This window comes from Melanotaenia boesemani, chromosome 1, assembly GCF_017639745.1.
Source record: "Melanotaenia boesemani isolate fMelBoe1 chromosome 1, fMelBoe1.pri, whole genome shotgun sequence".
Classification (NCBI taxonomy): domain Eukaryota; kingdom Metazoa; phylum Chordata; class Actinopteri; order Atheriniformes; family Melanotaeniidae; genus Melanotaenia; species Melanotaenia boesemani.
In genome coordinates this window covers 17185877-17202935 of record NC_055682.1, presented here as the reverse complement: position 1 = coordinate 17202935, position 17059 = coordinate 17185877, and the positions used below count along the sequence as shown (strand labels likewise).

The 17059-nt window shown below is 36.9% G+C and overlaps 1 protein-coding gene across 2 annotated transcripts; it reads left to right on the top strand.

Moving 5' to 3' along the window:
• The first annotated feature begins 3621 nt into the window (after positions 1-3621).
• On the top strand, positions 3622-11448 carry slc5a7a (solute carrier family 5 member 7a). Of its 2 annotated transcripts, XM_041986752.1 has the most exons (9): positions 3622-3902; positions 4679-4904; positions 5264-5377; positions 5745-5900; positions 6025-6173; positions 7158-7301; positions 8242-8395; positions 9045-9262; positions 9606-11448. In XM_041986752.1, the coding sequence occupies exons 2-9, from the start codon at positions 4721-4723 to the stop codon at positions 10275-10277; spliced, it is 1791 nt and encodes a 596-aa protein (XP_041842686.1). In that variant the 5' UTR covers positions 3622-3902; positions 4679-4720; the 3' UTR covers positions 10278-11448. The 2 variants fall into 2 exon arrangements, with proteins under 2 accessions (XP_041842686.1, XP_041842687.1); XM_041986753.1 differs by lacking the exon at positions 3622-3902 and having other exon boundaries at positions 4650-4904.
• The last annotated feature ends 5611 nt before the right edge of the window (positions 11449-17059 follow it).

Genomic DNA, 17059 nt, shown 5'->3' with positions numbered 1-17059 from the left:
GCCCTCAAAGATGGTCTGCAAACTGCATCATTTCTTTTTAGATTTTTTTTTTTTAACTATTCCACTTTTCTAAGCAGCTCCTGTTTCCAGTCAAATGAAGATAGTTGTTTTCCTGCAAAAGCTTACCTCATGAGATTGAGATTGAGACGTACATCCACAATGTAGAGTAAATGTCACTTAAGAGAGATGCAGGGTTCTTCAAAATTCCTTATTCTTTTTCATTAAATATGTTTTTATTCATAATGACTTGATGTTATAATTTAGGTATCAAAGCAGCTGCTTTATTTTTGAGTATTTCAAAAATATGTTTAGGAATATTTTTTGTTCATTTAAAAGTATTGTGCTTTTAAGTGTTTTTCATTAATTTAATTTAATGGTTTTTCATGGTTTTCATTGTTTGAAAAAACATTCTTTCACTTACAAATTGAACAAATTTAAAATTGAATGCTAGTCGTGCTTGAAATATTGAAAACAGGATATAATCTCGTACTTTATATGCCTTTTGGTGATCGGTACCTATCTACCTATAAACTAAAGTTTTGCATCACTCCTCTAGGAACATTTGAAAGGCATTTTGTTTATGTTTTTAAACATCAGCTGCAGAATCCGTGCTGTTTTCTGTATATTTAGGTCTGAAATTTGTGAACTAAAGGTAATTTCTAACTATGTGTTAGAGAAAACTTCACAGATAGTTTTCATGTACAGCCTCGTAAAAGAAGTTCTTTTTCTGACATCGACAAAAAACAATCTCAAGCGCTTCTGATCCCACTATCACATACACCCATACATGCTTACAAAGAAACAAATAAAGAAACGCCATGTAGTAGTCTTTATTGGCTGCCACTTCATTAATTATAGTTAAACCGTGTCAGCAGCAGGGGGAATGATCAATTCCTCTGCTATAGTGTGAGGTGTTTAAACCAGGAAACTGCAAACTACTTAATGTGAGTTGAGCTTTCAATGAGATGGATGCTGCTTTAGTAAAACAACTCTGTTAATTAGGAAAGCTAAGTCATTTATTTCTAAAGTAATCAACAACCTTTTCTTTGTGTTCAGGATGGAAAGTCCCCAAGTAGCGTTGTAACGTGTTTGGCTTCATACTGTCAGATGTTTTGAGACATACAATACACTGTGGTCTCTCTTCATTACCCATCCCTGACCATCAACATTACTTGACCATGTAATGGTCAAGCCAAGGGCAAGACATGCCTTCACCATATTTTTTTTCCTTTTGGTATTTAAAATGCCTGTTCTTGCTTCATCACTGTTTGTCCATTGGTATTTTCAAAAATGTGTCCATATATCACTAGCAGTGCAAAATCTATAAGTTTTATTATCTTGCTGCCCCCCTCCTGGCATAACTCTGGATCCCCCCTCGGGGGCCCGCCCCCTAGTTTGGGAACCACTGCTCTAACTCTGTTGCAGACATGAACATTAAGCTAAAATAAGCAGTTTTGCTACACCCATCACTTTAATATAATTTCTTTAAGTATAGATGGTGCTGATTTTTGTCAGCCTGTCCTATCAAAGTGTCAGATGAGACACTTTACTGACATACTGAAAAAATGTGCATCTGCCTTATTTCAAACACTACCACCTGGAGAAAACACACACCAAGAAATTCTGATACTGCTCACATGAGCATGACGGACATCACAGCGAATAGTAGTAAACTGTATATCTGAAACTATAGGACATGGATCAACAACTCCAGTCCTCCAGTTACCTGCAGGACATCTGTCCTCGAGGACCGGAGTTGGCTGCTTTAGGACATGTAAGTATGGTAGTTTACTGTGAAAAACTTAGTCAACATGCATGTCCTGCAGTCCCCTTCATAGTTTTAAAGGAAGTTGAAAGTCCTTCTGAGATCATGCTTCAAATCCTTCAGACCTTGATTTTCAACAACACACAAGACCAAGTTCACTTTATTTTCCTCAAACTGTATCTTCTCTCATCTATTCGTATCTAAACTGTATCTTAGGTGTGTGTATATAGCTTATTGCCTTCCACCTGTGTTTTTTCAAAGAATAAATATGTAAACAAAAATGGTTTCATGTTTTGGAGAATGATAGCTCTGTGGTTGCTTCACGTCTTGTATTATCCATGGAAAATCTTAACTCTTTCTCCACTCACACTCTGTTTTAGCTCATAGCAACAGCTGCTCATTAAATCTTTATTCCTCAGGCTCTGAACAAATTATTTGGTCAAACATTGATATTGTTAAGGTTTTAGTTGTAATGCTGCACAGCAGTCTAGTTTGGTTTGGGTTTTTTATCCATCTACATGTTTATGACTGATCAAAGAATATATACGTTGTTAGTTTTAGAACTAACAACCACCAACATAGAGGCTTCACTTCAATGTTTGACTAAGTGTTCAAGTCGTGCTCCAGCCATCTGTTCAACATCTAGATAGAAAGCTTTCCAGCTGTCCACCAGATGTTTTATGTTTGTGCATCAATATTTCACAGGCTCACCTATAAGATGTCTAATAAAACCATATTTCAATCAGTTTTAATTCAGTGACTGAACTTTACTAAGCAGTTGTCTGTGATTGTTAATTTGTAATGTATTTTTTTAGTAAGTTCATATTTAGATATGCATTGTTGGACTTGACACCAGCAGAACTTGTCAAGCACAACTGAAAGATGTCATCATTAAGCATAGTACAATGACTAACATTGTTTATCACACTCATATCAAAATAATAATATAGTAAAATTAAAGGTCAATAGTCATACAAATGGTATATCATATATAATGTTGCTGAATCAAGCAGAGTATCTGAAATCTGTTGGAAAAGTTAAAACTTTTAAGTACATGAACGCCTCTGTCCATGGTGCTGAAGCACTTTAGTTGCCTCACCAAAAGAGGGTGCTGTACGTGCTTGTGGTCAAAATAAACGTCTCCGCCATTACCGACGAGCAAATTAAGCAATCTCTACCAATAAATTCTCCGTGCGCGTGTGTGTATGTGTGTGTGAGTCGGATTTTTTTAAAAGTTAGATTGTATCATTAAATCTCTCCTCGTGTTCTTCTGGAACCATCCTAATTGGATGCCTGCCAGTTTTGACAAGCGTAGTCCAGATAACAAGGACTTCAGCCTGGCCATTAACTAGATACAGCCCTCTGATATATATCCTGAAGGGAAGTGGAAGGCACATTTAAGTGTGTTGTAATTGCTTAAAGGTGGGGGCATTTTAGTCTGTCACTCCTTCGTGTAACAGCACAGAAAATAGAAAAGTGGAAAAGTGGACCATTTCTTCCTGAGAGGGTATGTAAGATTTACCACTATAGGTTCATATATATATATATATATATATATATATATATATATATATATATATATATATATATATATATATATATATAACAGTTATGTTGTGTAAAACTGACTTCGTTTTCAAGGTTAAACACCAGCTGAACTTAAACGCACATGGCACATTGGCTCTATCAGTCAGTATGATTTTAAGCGCTTAACTTGAAGGAATAATACTGACATGGAGCTTAACAGTATTTCATTATAGTATAATGTAAAATAACAGTATTACATACATTATAGTGAAGACTTAATATAAACACAAGTGGTGTATTAAAAAAAAGATCCCTACGTTATTGAGTAAAATAATCTCCACCCTCCTCCACTCAGTTCAGCTGATACATTGTGACGTGTTTCTATACAAGGTGCTCATTAAAAGGGACGTTGGGTCTCTGACGCGTGTCTCAGTTCTCTGACGGCAACTGCCCCCTTAAAAGCTTCAGTAAGTCACCCGAGAGACCCCCACCAACGTTTCACTGTTCCTGACGGTGCAAAAAGAAAGAGGATATTTATAAAGCTACCTGTAACTGTTATGCTCACTGTTTTTCTCAGGTGCCACAGCACATGACTTTAGACATATTTGAGGTAAGTTCTAAGCATATTTTCTTATGTTTATGCACATCTGTTTAATGAATAAAAAAAATGATCTTTTGAAGATTGCGTGTTCATCGTTTCAAATGAAAAAAACGTGTTTTTACGGCAGAATTTGGCTGTTTAAATCTGTGACTCATGTGCGTAATGTAAATTTTACGCACAAGTCAGTGTCCTCAGTTGGGACAACTGGGATGACAGACCGAAAAGAATGGACCAAAAGATGCAGCTACCGGGCTTGGGGCAGGCTTTTGGCGTTTTAACATAATTTCTGTCATCTTTGTTTGGTTTACTTTTATGTTCTTACCCCCCTTTAACAGATCTTTGTTCTTTAAGACTTAAAATAGTAGTGAACAAATACAAGTCTACAGCTTTCAGGTTTAAAAAAAACATTTTTTATTAAAGATAGAATAATGCTGAGTAAATTGTATTATAACTTAAATATGTTATGACAAACGTAACGGTTTAGTTAAGCTTTTAGAATTATTCAGTTAATCTTTGCCTCGAAACTATTTCTTTTAAAGGGGCTTGAATTCTTCTGAATCATCCAAAGACATCATCTTTGAGGGATTTTAATCTCCTTACTTTTTTAATCCCAAAAAAAAAAAAAAAAAAAATGTACCCACTGCAAGTTCTGTCGAAACAAGGGGAAAAAAAGTTTGTTTCTTGGAACATTCATTCCACAACAACCATGACTGCACCTTTCACTTACAGTCCATTTTGAATTGAAAAACGGCTTTTTGTCTCTTCCCTGTCCTGCGCTTAAATAGGTCTTCGTGCCTTCCAGTTCCTAGCAGAAGACCGTTGTGACAATGACCATCCATGTAGAGGGACTTGTGGCTATCGCGGTTTTCTATCTGCTGATCCTGTTTGTCGGTATCTGGGCGGCATGGAAGAACAAGCACTCCGGGGAGGCGGAGGGCACCGACCGCAGCGAAACCATCATGGTCGGAGGGAGAGACATTGGATTATTTGTTGGTGGTTTCACTATGACAGGTAACGTTTGGCTTTTAAATATTAATTGTTTGCATGTCGTCTTGATGTTTACTCTAAAACCACTTCACTCTATTTTTTTAAGTTTGGCATAAAACTAGTTTATCTTTGCAATGAAGAAATAACATAAATCTTTTTTAAAATTCCCTTAATGTGTTTTCATATTTGCATAAATCTCTCCTTTAGCCGTTTTGTTATTTAGCATTGATTTGAAAGATATTCAAATAATTTTAATTTGATTCTGATTAGTGCTGTTTGTGTGCGTGTGCGTGTGTGTGTGTGTGTGTGTGTGTGTGTGTGTGTGTGTGTGTGTGTGTGTGTGTGTGTGTGTGTGTGTGTGTGTGTGTATGTGTGTTTTCCAGCTACTTGGGTTGGAGGAGGATACATCAATGGCACAGCTGAATATGTGTATCTTCCAGACTATGGCTTGGCTTGGGCACAAGCTCCCTTTGGATATGCACTCAGTCTGGTTGTGGGTAAGTGATATTACATGTGTCTGGTGTTCAAAACCATTTAGATTTTATATTACTTGTAGCATGAGTATAATATGTCAAGTATTGGGCTAATTTAACCAATGATCAGATATGTTTTATCCATTTATACTATGACAACCCCCCTGATTATAATGTACATACTTATTTACCACACGTAGCTGATTGAAATAGTTGTTTAGGGTGCTAAGCCAAAACAACTCTGCCCAGATCAAATCTTATGTCTTCAGCTCAGCTATCATCATTATCTTTTTAAATTTGCTATGTTTCTCTGTAGTTTTCAGTTTAGGTTATAGTCAGGAGCTTTGCTTGGGGGTTGCCTGAATTCTCAATATTTACTCTTTTTTACCAGGTGGTCTATTTTTTGCTAAGCCCATGCGCTCAAGGGGTTACGTCACCATGTTGGATCCATTCCAGCAGCTGTATGGAAAACGTATGGGTGGCCTTCTCTTCATACCCGCCCTCATGGGTGAGATTTTCTGGTCTGCAGCCATCTTATCTGCCCTTGGTGAGTTTATTTTTCCGCATACTACAGAATACAAGATTTATTTTTTGGCAAAGGATCAAATTATGCTGTAGAATTTTTGATGCTGCAGTTCCAATGGTGTCCTTTTAAATGTTCATGACCTTAGGTGCTACTCTCAGTGTCATAGTGGACATCAACATCAACATGTCAGTGGTTATCTCTGCACTCATTGCAATCTTTTACACCCTGGTTGGAGGACTGTACTCTGTGGCCTACACTGATGTGGTGCAGCTGTTTTGTATCTTTGTTGGCCTGGTAAGTTCATGTTGAAGCTTTTATCATCATTATTCTATTAATAATTAAAAAATATCTATTATAGTGGAAGAGGAAACTGCATGTACTTTCAACCTCAAGAGTAGATATGTAAAAGTTCTTTGTTTAAATACTAAGGACAAAACTGAACTTGGGCAAGTCTTGAAAACTTTTGATGGAGGACCCAGACCAGGAAAAGGGTGGTATATGTAAATCAGACCTTTTAAAAACAAAATAAATATGTTTTATTCTTTAGGATTTTTTTTAAATATGTTTTTATGTTTTAGGAAATAATTAATTTATCATTACAACTAAATTGGGGTAATCTAAAATGAAAAGTAAAGCAAATTTAATAAAAACTAACAACCATTTTTTTCTTCATTAGCAGTTGTTTACTTAGTATCATGCTGCACTCCATGGCTGTAAACACTGCTGCACAAACAAAGAGAAAAACCTGTTTTGAGAGAAATCACATTTTGTTTTTTGTTTTTTTGTTTTTTTGTTTTGCTTTTTTTACTTTGCACAGTCATCACATCTGTGGATTTTATTACTTTTACATTCTCTACCCAAACAGTTTGGACAAACAAATATTATCCCCTATGTAAGCAGTTGGTGAGATGCTGCTGCATTAATGTTGCATTATAAAGTAGAACATGGTAACGTTGATCCAAAACAGCATATAGAACAATATATGGTATTTTGCATGCTGCATTCACTTGCACTTCTCCTAGAGTTTGATTGTCTGTTCTTGGGGTGGCACCTGAAGGAAACAGTCTCTGCCTTTGAAACTGAACAGAAGTTTGATGAGATGTATTTAATATAGGTTTTCTGTATATTTTTTTCTTTTTTTTTAGTCCATTGTTATTTATATCTGTCATGTAAACCCTAAATTTCACTGTAAGAAATATACTTTCACTATCAATGTATAAGTTTGTGTTTTCAAACTGCATATTTATAACTGCATACTTATTTGTATCTCGTCTGCAGTGGATCAGTGTCCCCTTCGCTTTGACCAACCCTGCAGTATCAGACATCACTGTTACTGCAGTGAAGAAGGTTTACCAGTCACCATGGAGAGGCAGCGTCACCAAAAGTGATACCTGGATTTGGGTGGACAACTTCTGCCTCCTGGTACTGTAACAGCCAGCAGTTCATCTCATACTTTACCTGAGTACTTTCTAACTCTAGAGTCAAATCTAGACTGGTTGTATAGATGAACAATCATAAATTTCTAGGTTGAGTAATCTTGTAACTGTTATTAGTTATTAGTAAAGTTATCTATGAAATAAAATGCTTGCCACCTAGCAGAGGCTTGTAAAATAGGAGTACTTTTGTCATGCTGTCAAGTCATATTGATCTATTTTTGTCATTTGATAGTCAGTAATCTTAAGGTTATTCAACCAAGATAAAGGTTTTTAACACAGTAACATTTCAAATTTGTATCAGTCATTGACAGCTGCTACTCTTAACAAACATTTTTATCAAATCCCCATGATGTGAGCAGTTTTGTTCTGTGGTACATTTAATTGGATTAAAAAAGACAAGCATGTAGATAATAACAGCATGTCTATTGTCCAAGTCTTTTGATTATTTCCCATCTTAAAAATTGATCACAATAATAAGATATTAAAAATGGTATAGACCATTACTTATTTTGTTGCAGTACAATGATAAATGATCATTATTTCAAATAATATTAATAAACAAATAAAAAGAATGAGAACTAAAAGTTATTATAGTAGTTTTAGTCATTGTGCAGCATTACTGCTGTAACATCTTATTGAAGCTGAGCTAAAAAAGCCTCTGACAAAAGATCCTTTTTTTGGACTACTGTCTTGTGTAGAGGGTTTGCGGTGTTGTCTGTAATGTTTAGCAGCTTATACAACATTCTTCTTTGCATTGTCCACCCCAGCTGAGGGCATCATTCATGTGGTGTAAAGATTTGTGACTTTATCAACATGAAAATAATGCTGGCTCAAAACGACTACCATGGATTTAGGATTTAAATGTTTTTTTTGTTTTGTTTTGTTTTGTTTTGTTTTGTTTTGTTTTGTTTTTAACTGTACAATAGATGCTGGGAGGAATACCTTGGCAAGTGTATTTCCAGAGAGTCCTATCTGCCTCCTCTGCCACCTATGCACAGGTCCTCTCCTTCCTGGCTGCTTTTGGGTGCCTCGTCATGGCTGTGCCCTCCGTTCTCATTGGGGCCATAGGGGCCTCCACAGGTTAGAGACATGCTAGCAGGCATGTGGACAGCCTATGTGTGTTTGTGTGTGTGTTTGTTTTTGGGGGAAGGCTCCAAATGGGTCCATGTTGCCATTAGATCTGAGAGAACTTGATAAATAGCAGCTGGTTCCTCTCATCCATAATGAAGCAGCAATCCGTTCAATAACCATGCTGGTTGTGTAAATATTACATTAGAAGGAGGCAAGGGACCAAATTAGTGCTCTGATCTCCAAATTTCCAGGTGTCAAATTCCTCAGTAAACAAACAAATAAACACCTGTATTTTGTGTTTGATTATAACATGAGCTAGTTACTGTCACAACTTAGTTCTGCAAGCAGCGATATTTTGTTAGTTGGAATTGAATTTTGTCTGTCTTTATCTGCAAATCATTAAGAGTTTGAACAGATAAAATGAGCTAAAAGGCATGAAAATCAATTAAATAAATTAACAAAGGTTAAATTCCATGAAAAAGAAACAGCTTGATTTTTAAAATAAATACCATCTTAGTGAAATTTCAGCATGAGTGGATTCTTTTTATTTTTTTATTTTTTATCATGAATTAGGTCATGTTGTGGTTATAGTACATTAACAATGGAAGTTTACAATATATACCATATTTAATGCTGATTCATTGTATCCTCTGCTTAGACTGGAACCAGACAACTTATGGTCCCATTCCCCCTAAAGAGAAGGATGAAGCCGACATGATTCTTCCGATCGTGCTCCAACACCTTTGCCCTCCATTTGTTTCCTTTTTCGGTTTGGGCGCAGTATCTGCTGCTGTCATGTCATCTGCAGACTCCTCCATCCTTTCAGCAAGCTCCATGTTTGCGAGGAACATCTACCAGCTGGCTTTCAGACAGTCTGTACGTACATGTCTCTATTTCTGTGCTACTTTACATCAGGGACCTCAAAATCTGGTCCTCAATGGCCCCTGTTCCCTGCTTCCGTGCTCCAACACACCTAATTCATATAAAATAGATTCAGCAAGTTGTTGTCAAGTTCTGCACAATGACATATTAATTTGAGTCAGATGTGTTGGAGCACAGAAACATCTCAAACCTGCGGGACAGTGGACCTGGAGGACCACAGTTAGAAATCACTTATTTACATAGAAACCATGTTTCTATGTAAACCATGGCGGGGTTCTTTGTTTGTACTTTTCTTTGGTTGATATATATGTCACTTCATTTCTCTCTCTTCCTTCAGGCATCTGACCGTGAAATCGTGTGGGTAATGCGAATTACAATTTTTGTTTTTGGCGGTCTTGCCACCTTGATGGCGCTGGTAACTGGCACTGTTTACGGCCTCTGGTACCTGAGCTCAGATCTGGTTTACGTCATCATCTTCCCTCAGCTGCTCAGTGTGCTCTTTGTCAAAGGTACCAACACATACGGCTCAGTGGCTGCGTATCTTTTTGGTATGGTGCTGCGTATAGGTGGAGGTGAACCCTACCTGAAGCTGCCTCCATTCATTTACTACCCTGGCTGGACCATTGAAATGCAAAAGCATCACACTACTGGGAAAATGGAGGAAGTTGTCAGACAGAAGTTCCCCTTTAAGACCGTCTCTATGCTGGCTTCCTTTGTGGCTAACTTTGTTTTCTCACACCTGGCAAAGTATCTGTTCGAGAGTGGTAAGATTTCCCACAAATATGACTTTCTCGACGCAGTTGTGTCCAGGCACAGTGGCGAGATAATGGACAAGACTACTCTTGTAACCCGTGGCAACAACATTGGGCTTTCGGAGATGGCGCCAGTCAAACCGCGACTGAGCGTGACCTTGGCGGCCGCCTTCACACGCCGTGACACACTGCCGACAGAAACAGTGGAGGAGGAAGAGGAGGAGTCTAGCCCTGACTCCAACCAGGATGAGGAATAACAAATCTAGGATCCAATTAAAAAACAAACAAAGACTGAGAACCAGACTGAACTTCCTGGAAGTCAAGACAGATCAAGCAAAGACCTTCCTTTGGGACTACAAAGAACTTAAACATCCCCCCTGACTGGATATACATGAGATGTCAGGATATATAGCGTAGCAGCTTTCTAATTATCCAAACATGATGCTGTCTTTCTGTGAAGTAAAGCAACACACACACATACACTCATAGTATTTATAGAGTTCATTTTACTGCAAATTCACTCTTTTTTAAAACTGTAGGTGAAGTCAGATCAAATCACCTGTTTATCACTAATGAAAAAGACAAGTTCTAATAAAATGTAATATTTATACAGGGATTAAAATATAAAAAAGAAATTAGATGTTCTTTGTAAGAAGTGACTGACAGCACAACCACTGCTCTGAAGAAAGGAACCAATAAGGCAAAAAAGCAATAACACATATCCACACGTGCAGTAGTTACTGCAGTATGATAATCTAATTATGAAACAGGAAAATATTCTAGAGCAGCAAAGGGAAAATATGGGCAAAGCATATTTTACAGCTTTAATGTGGTATATGTCATTCCAGTAGAGCTGAAAAAAAGAGTTTTTAATTTCATAATTCAGTCCCGTTAAATGGACATGCAGTCATGTTTCTTGCATTTAGTTTTTATCATAATTAACATACATTAAATGACTGAATCCTGAAGGATACAGTCTACGTGCCATGCTGAGTAGAAACTATAGAAGCTGTTGTGATGGTAGTCGACTTGAAGCAGTAGCTAATAATCTATTTCATGTCAGGTGTAGATGCAGTTTTAAGCATAAGAATCAGTGTTAGTGTTATAAAAGACCTTGTATTAAACTGCCTTAATGATGCTCATAACAAGAAATATTTTATTTTCACCGTTCTGACCGGATTCCAGTCAGACTGCAGAGAAAAGACTTGAATATGAATGTATCCTCAAAAGAAGATGTTATTGTATCAAATAATGTACATCTACTGCTAGATTTTTTTTCCATTAAATTTAATGTTTTGCAAAGGCTTTCTGTTGCAGAATGATGTGGCAACAGGTTGTGACTTAGATTCTGTCAGTTATTTATTGTCAGCATCGGTGAGCAGATTATTTTCTGTGTGATGTGTACATTTCTATACATATGACAAAAAAAGATAAATCTCTCTCTCTCTCTCTCTCTCTCTCTCTATATATATATATATATATATATATATATATATATATATATATTTAAATATAAGAAGCTAGAAAATAATGCTGGTTGAAATGATATAAGGCAGAAAGGATACTGTCCAAATGTTCATTTATTTTTAATGTCACAATAAAATTAAACAATAAAAGCAAAAATAATTCAGGAAAATATGTAAATCCTGCTTTTTAAAAAGAAGAAATAACTGGTATTCATTCATTCATTCATTTTCTGTACCGCTTAGTCCATTAAGGGTCGCGGGTAAGCTGGAGCCTATCCCAGCATTAACAGGTGAGAGGCAGGGTACACCCTGGACAGGCCACCAGTCCATCGCAGGATTTAACTGGTATTTTGCTTTTAAATATTTCATTTATATTTCTGCATGTGTAAAAGAAAAATCTTTTGTGTATTTTGTGTTGTGTATCTCCAGATGTGCAAAGTACTCTGGACTTATAGGGGAAAAGACATACTTTAGTAGGTTTTACCGCAGTGGTTGACAGCCTTCAAAGCAAATGATTTCTTAACCTGTGAAGCACTAAGTCACCCTTCCAAAAATATCCTAAATCTTAAGTAGGTAACAGATTCCAAAGACCTAAGGTTTTCTGAAAAACTAGACAGAATTGTTATTGTTCAATAAAACCTTAGTGTCATTGGCCATGTATCTTATATAAGATGACAGTTGATATAATACAGGTGTGGGGCTGATACACCTATGGCTCAGTCTTAACTGGTTAGAAGAAAACATCTGTTTACTTTTGATCATCTTGCATCGTCTGAAACCAAAATCTTATTCTTTACAGTCAGTTATATATTTATCATTTCAAAGTGGGGCAGAAATATATTTAACTAGTACTGTACAAAACAAATAGAAGGTAGATCATAATTATAAACAAAAAGGCAGATATCAAAATTGAGTTACAGAAATACTCTCTTGTATTCCTCTGCTGAACTGGAAAGAAAGAAATTTTCTGATCCCTTAGATCAATCTTATGAGTTCTTTGGGAGGGTTTCTGCTTCGAGGGATTAATAGAGCCCTTCTAAGTAACGTCAACACACATTTTCTGTGTGATTTTAAGCTTAAAGCTGGTGTGAAACACAAAAATTTCGACACAGCTATTTGTTTTGTTCTGTTTTTTTCTTCAGAAAAAGGCTGAAGATGAATTTGCAGGTCAACTATTTCCTCTTCTGTGAAGCTCTTCAGCCAGCTGGATGGTTGACTGAGAAAGAAAACATGTTGGATAACGTGACTGAAATTACAATCGCTTGGCTTGCATCTTTGTCCTCTTCTTTGTCCACAGTGAAAGACAGCATCTTAAAATAGCTCTCCTCTCTGCTTAGTTACTTTAAGTGCTGTACTCTCTCTGATGTGGGACTCGGGGTGGAGCCAGGCGGGGTTGGGTGGGGCTGCTGATGATCAGGCAGGGAAAATGGACAGTAGGGTGGTGGTGGAGGGGTTGTACAGCTTGCCGGCGCCCACTGCTGTGGAATTTGCCAGCCCCGATGCGCAGGAATGACGCAATTGCCCCCACCCAACGTCTGCGGCTTCCTCCCTCCATCATCGTCGACCTCTGACGTCCTTGAGAACTAAGATCAGTCCCATAAAAAAATAAGAGGGTGGAGGAGGAGTCCCATCTCCATTCATAGAATGTGACTCTGAGAGCACTCATGATAATTAACAATTATGAAACAAAACTGCCGTTTGTCCAAAAGTCAATCCATTTATTTGGGGCTTTATGGGAGGAGAGAAGACGAGGGTAGTTTGTACAGAGACTCTTATTGGCGGCATTTGTATGCAAACCAAAAGCGATTCATTCATAACCACAAGCTATAATTAGAATGTCCTATGATGTCTTTGCAGGCACTGTAGATGTTTTACGTTGCTTGTTGATAATCTCTTTGTTAGTGTTGTGTTTATTTTGACAGAAGTTAAGACTTTGCTCCAGTGATGTGGACAAAATCACTTACTGTAGGAATTCTCCAGAATTCTCTTATGTCAATCAAGCTTAAAAATGGTTATAATTTCTCTTTTAGAGGGTTAAAAAGGCCAACAGGATGTTAAAATATATGAAATTAAACCATTTTGCTTCACTGCATTTTATCTAATAGTGATGCCTTTTCTAATTTGTCCCCCATCTTATTTCCCCAGACTGACTTTAAGAGATAAAAGGGAATTCTTGGAATCAAGGTCCCTTTTTCCTTCAACGTGGTCACAAGGAGATGAGATTACTGAAAGCAGACGGCACATTCAGATAAATATCTAATGTGCAGCACACAAAATTTGACTGAAGACTTGAGGCAAGCTGGATGTCCAGGTATCAAACTGACTGATGGATTTGGTATTTGCAATTAAGATTTGTATTTAATTTTGTTTAAGGAAGTTTTGAAGCAGACCCAAATTTCCTCTGAATTGTTTTTGCACTGAAAACATTTTCTTATAATCGGTTGCCACTTTACATGAGTCAACAAATACAGTAAGTTCAACAAAAATGTATAATGTAATAAAATGTAGTGAAATTCTATCAGACAGAAGAATCTTAAACTAATCTAAATACTTCACTCATTTGAGACTTTTTTTTATCTATTTAACTTTAGTTTTACCAGGCAGATGCTCATATTAAGAGGAAAATAATCCTGCAAATCCTTTGAAGACGCCATGCACAAAAATAATAACTTAGCTTTATAAATGTGTCTGCAAACTTTATACAGTTGTTAAAGTGAGTCACATTTCCCACTTCTTTTCAATGAAACATGAGATTCTGTTTCGTCGTTTGTATTTTGTCATTCTGCACAAGGATTCAACATGCAAGTGAGAGCACCACATGCATGACGCTTTTCTGAGTTGAGGTGTTGTGCTTGTTACTGGGAGTCCACAATAAAAAGAAAAACTAGAGATTTAAATTAAAGAACTGGTCATCGTCTCTGCAGCTCTTCTCCATATAATCTGACACAAGACAAGTCATACTTCATGTAAGGCTGATGCACCACTCTCATGTTGGTAGGCTGCTATTTATGTCCTTCTTAAGTAATGTCCCCAGTAATTTAATTGCAAGTCAAGTAATTGAAACATGTAAAGAGAGTGGGGGGACAGGGCAGATGATGTCCGTTTGAGAAGGAAATTAATTACAGTGTGCAGTATATTAATAGAATTTTTTGTTTGTTTTAGCAAACATAAAGCTTTTTTTAAGCATGAACAGCATAAATTTGTATGCACACACACACACACACACACACACACACACACACCATGTGCGATAATGTCATGTCTAATTGTTTCCCATATATCTCTCCATCTTCTCCATTAGTTCCTCCAAGCAGCTGAGGAGCATCTATAGCAAAATGAATGTAGAGGCTTCTGTAATTGAATCAGTCAGGAGAACCTAATTATAGAGTCAGCTTTGTTCATCTCCAGTCGGCTGCAGGTGCATCGTCTGGAGCTCACTGCAAGAATGAAACAAGCTCTGTGATCAGCAAACCCACCAGCTCTTCCTTATTCAGTGGGCAGGGCAACCTGGGTTGGTTGGTTGTGGAAGAGGGAAGCTTTTCACACCCCCACCCCATAAAAGAAACTGAGTTACTTTTGAGAAAATAAATTATTTCTGTATGTGAACTCCTGCTCCATTTGTCTACTAGCCTCACAATAACACCTTTCTGTGAATTCTCATAAATTTTACAACTGGTAAAAAATTACACATTTCTATTTTAGATGTTTTTTTTTTTTGTTTGTTTTGTTGTTTTTTTTTTCCTGTACTGTTGCTGTTACTAGTATGTTCCCTTCAGCCCATTTCTTTCCTTTAGACAGGAAGGAGGGGGTTGTTGTTAAATGGACTGTCTTTTTTTTTTTTTTTTTTTTTTTTTTTTTTTTTTCATCCCATACAAAGTCGGAAGAGAGAATAAGGTAATGGCCATGTACAGGCTCATACACACACATTGAAAAATGCACATTATCCCCAGAGGACCTGTTCACTCTCTGAATGAAAAGGAAGTAGGGCCGATATAAACCATTCACATATGCACAAGTTCTCCCGGGAACCAGGGCAAGGATGATGCGGAGTGGGGGTGTCGCAAAGATTAAGATGGGACATTTCATGTAAAATACTTTTTGAAATTTGTAAAGTTTTAATTATACAGCCACAGGCTATTACAATATTTTTTATTTCTGAGAGCACAACATGTTTGTATGGTCTTTATTATTTCTTACAGTATTCCATGAAACTGAAAGCAGAAGATACAGCAATGATGATGAACAAGAGAAGAAACAGAGGACAAAGAAAATGTTCAGAGGGTCCTCGTGGCTCTTAGCTCGTCACGACACATGAGCTTCCAGCCCCACCCTGTCTCCTCTGTGTGTGCGCATGCATTTATGTGTGTGTATTTGAGTGCCGTCAGTATCACAATCAGAGCCCCATATTGAGCCTGAGCCAGAGGATCCATTAGAGCTGATTGAGGAGCACAAAGGTGCAGATTTAACCCCGAGAGAAGGTGATAGGAACACATTCTATCTTTCAGACACAAAGACAGATTCAGTCACATAAAGAATAAGAATAAATGCATCGACAAGCAGGTATTTTACTGGCATGTACAAGACGCACACAAGCACAAATGTCTATAGTGTGTGTCTCATTAAAAGGCTCAGATGCTGTACACAACTTGTAACACATTTTAAGGAGGGTACAAGTCCCATAATAATGTGACTTATGGTGATTTAGTTCACTTTTGCACCAAATAGAAGTCTGTTCAGAAACAGTTACTCCAGCAGGTGAAAATCAGTGAATGCTATCTTAGGAGAAATATATCATCCAAATGATGTACTGAGCATGAATAAAACACATGAAATCTTCATAACTACTTGATCATAAAACCCACAGAACAACTTAAAATAGTAAATATAACCTTTCCACGAGTCATCAAACACAAATGCAACTAAAACAGTTTTTTTTTTTTTTTTTTTTTTTTTAAGTGAAGCTTTACCACCTTTGCTACACAGAAATGAAGTTTAAAAGCTGCATTCATGTTAACCTTCAAAGCGCCAAGTTGCTAAAAAAAAATGCGACAAGCACCAGGCCATGTCATCAGGTAGAAAGCTGAAACTTGTCACTTTCAACCGTTAGAAGGTAGGCTAGATGTGAATTGGCCGTCAACGACCAAAGTCAGCAGTCCCCACCCGCTACCCCAAAGCCAAAAAATCTTTATGGTCAATTAACACAAAAAATAAACTGAAAAACAAACAAACAAATTATAAAAGTCAAAACAAAACAGAAATAAATAAGTAATGATAATTAATTCATCTGCACCTGGATGTAAGACCGTAATTCCGTGATCGAAATGGATTTTTTTTTATTTATTCTTTTAAAATATGAAAATAAATAGCAATCACTAACTCCAGCTAGTTAACAGCAAACTTTGTTATTATTGATGAAGTAGGGCTCCTTGTTTGACAAATAAAACAACTGCTATCCCTGTTGAGTTAAAATCTTAGCATGAGGTTGAGTTCGGAAATTGGGTTTGTTTGAAAATACAGAGATCTGTTTTTTCTCTATAATCAATGGAAAAAAAAGAGAGAAAGTCAAGCACAGG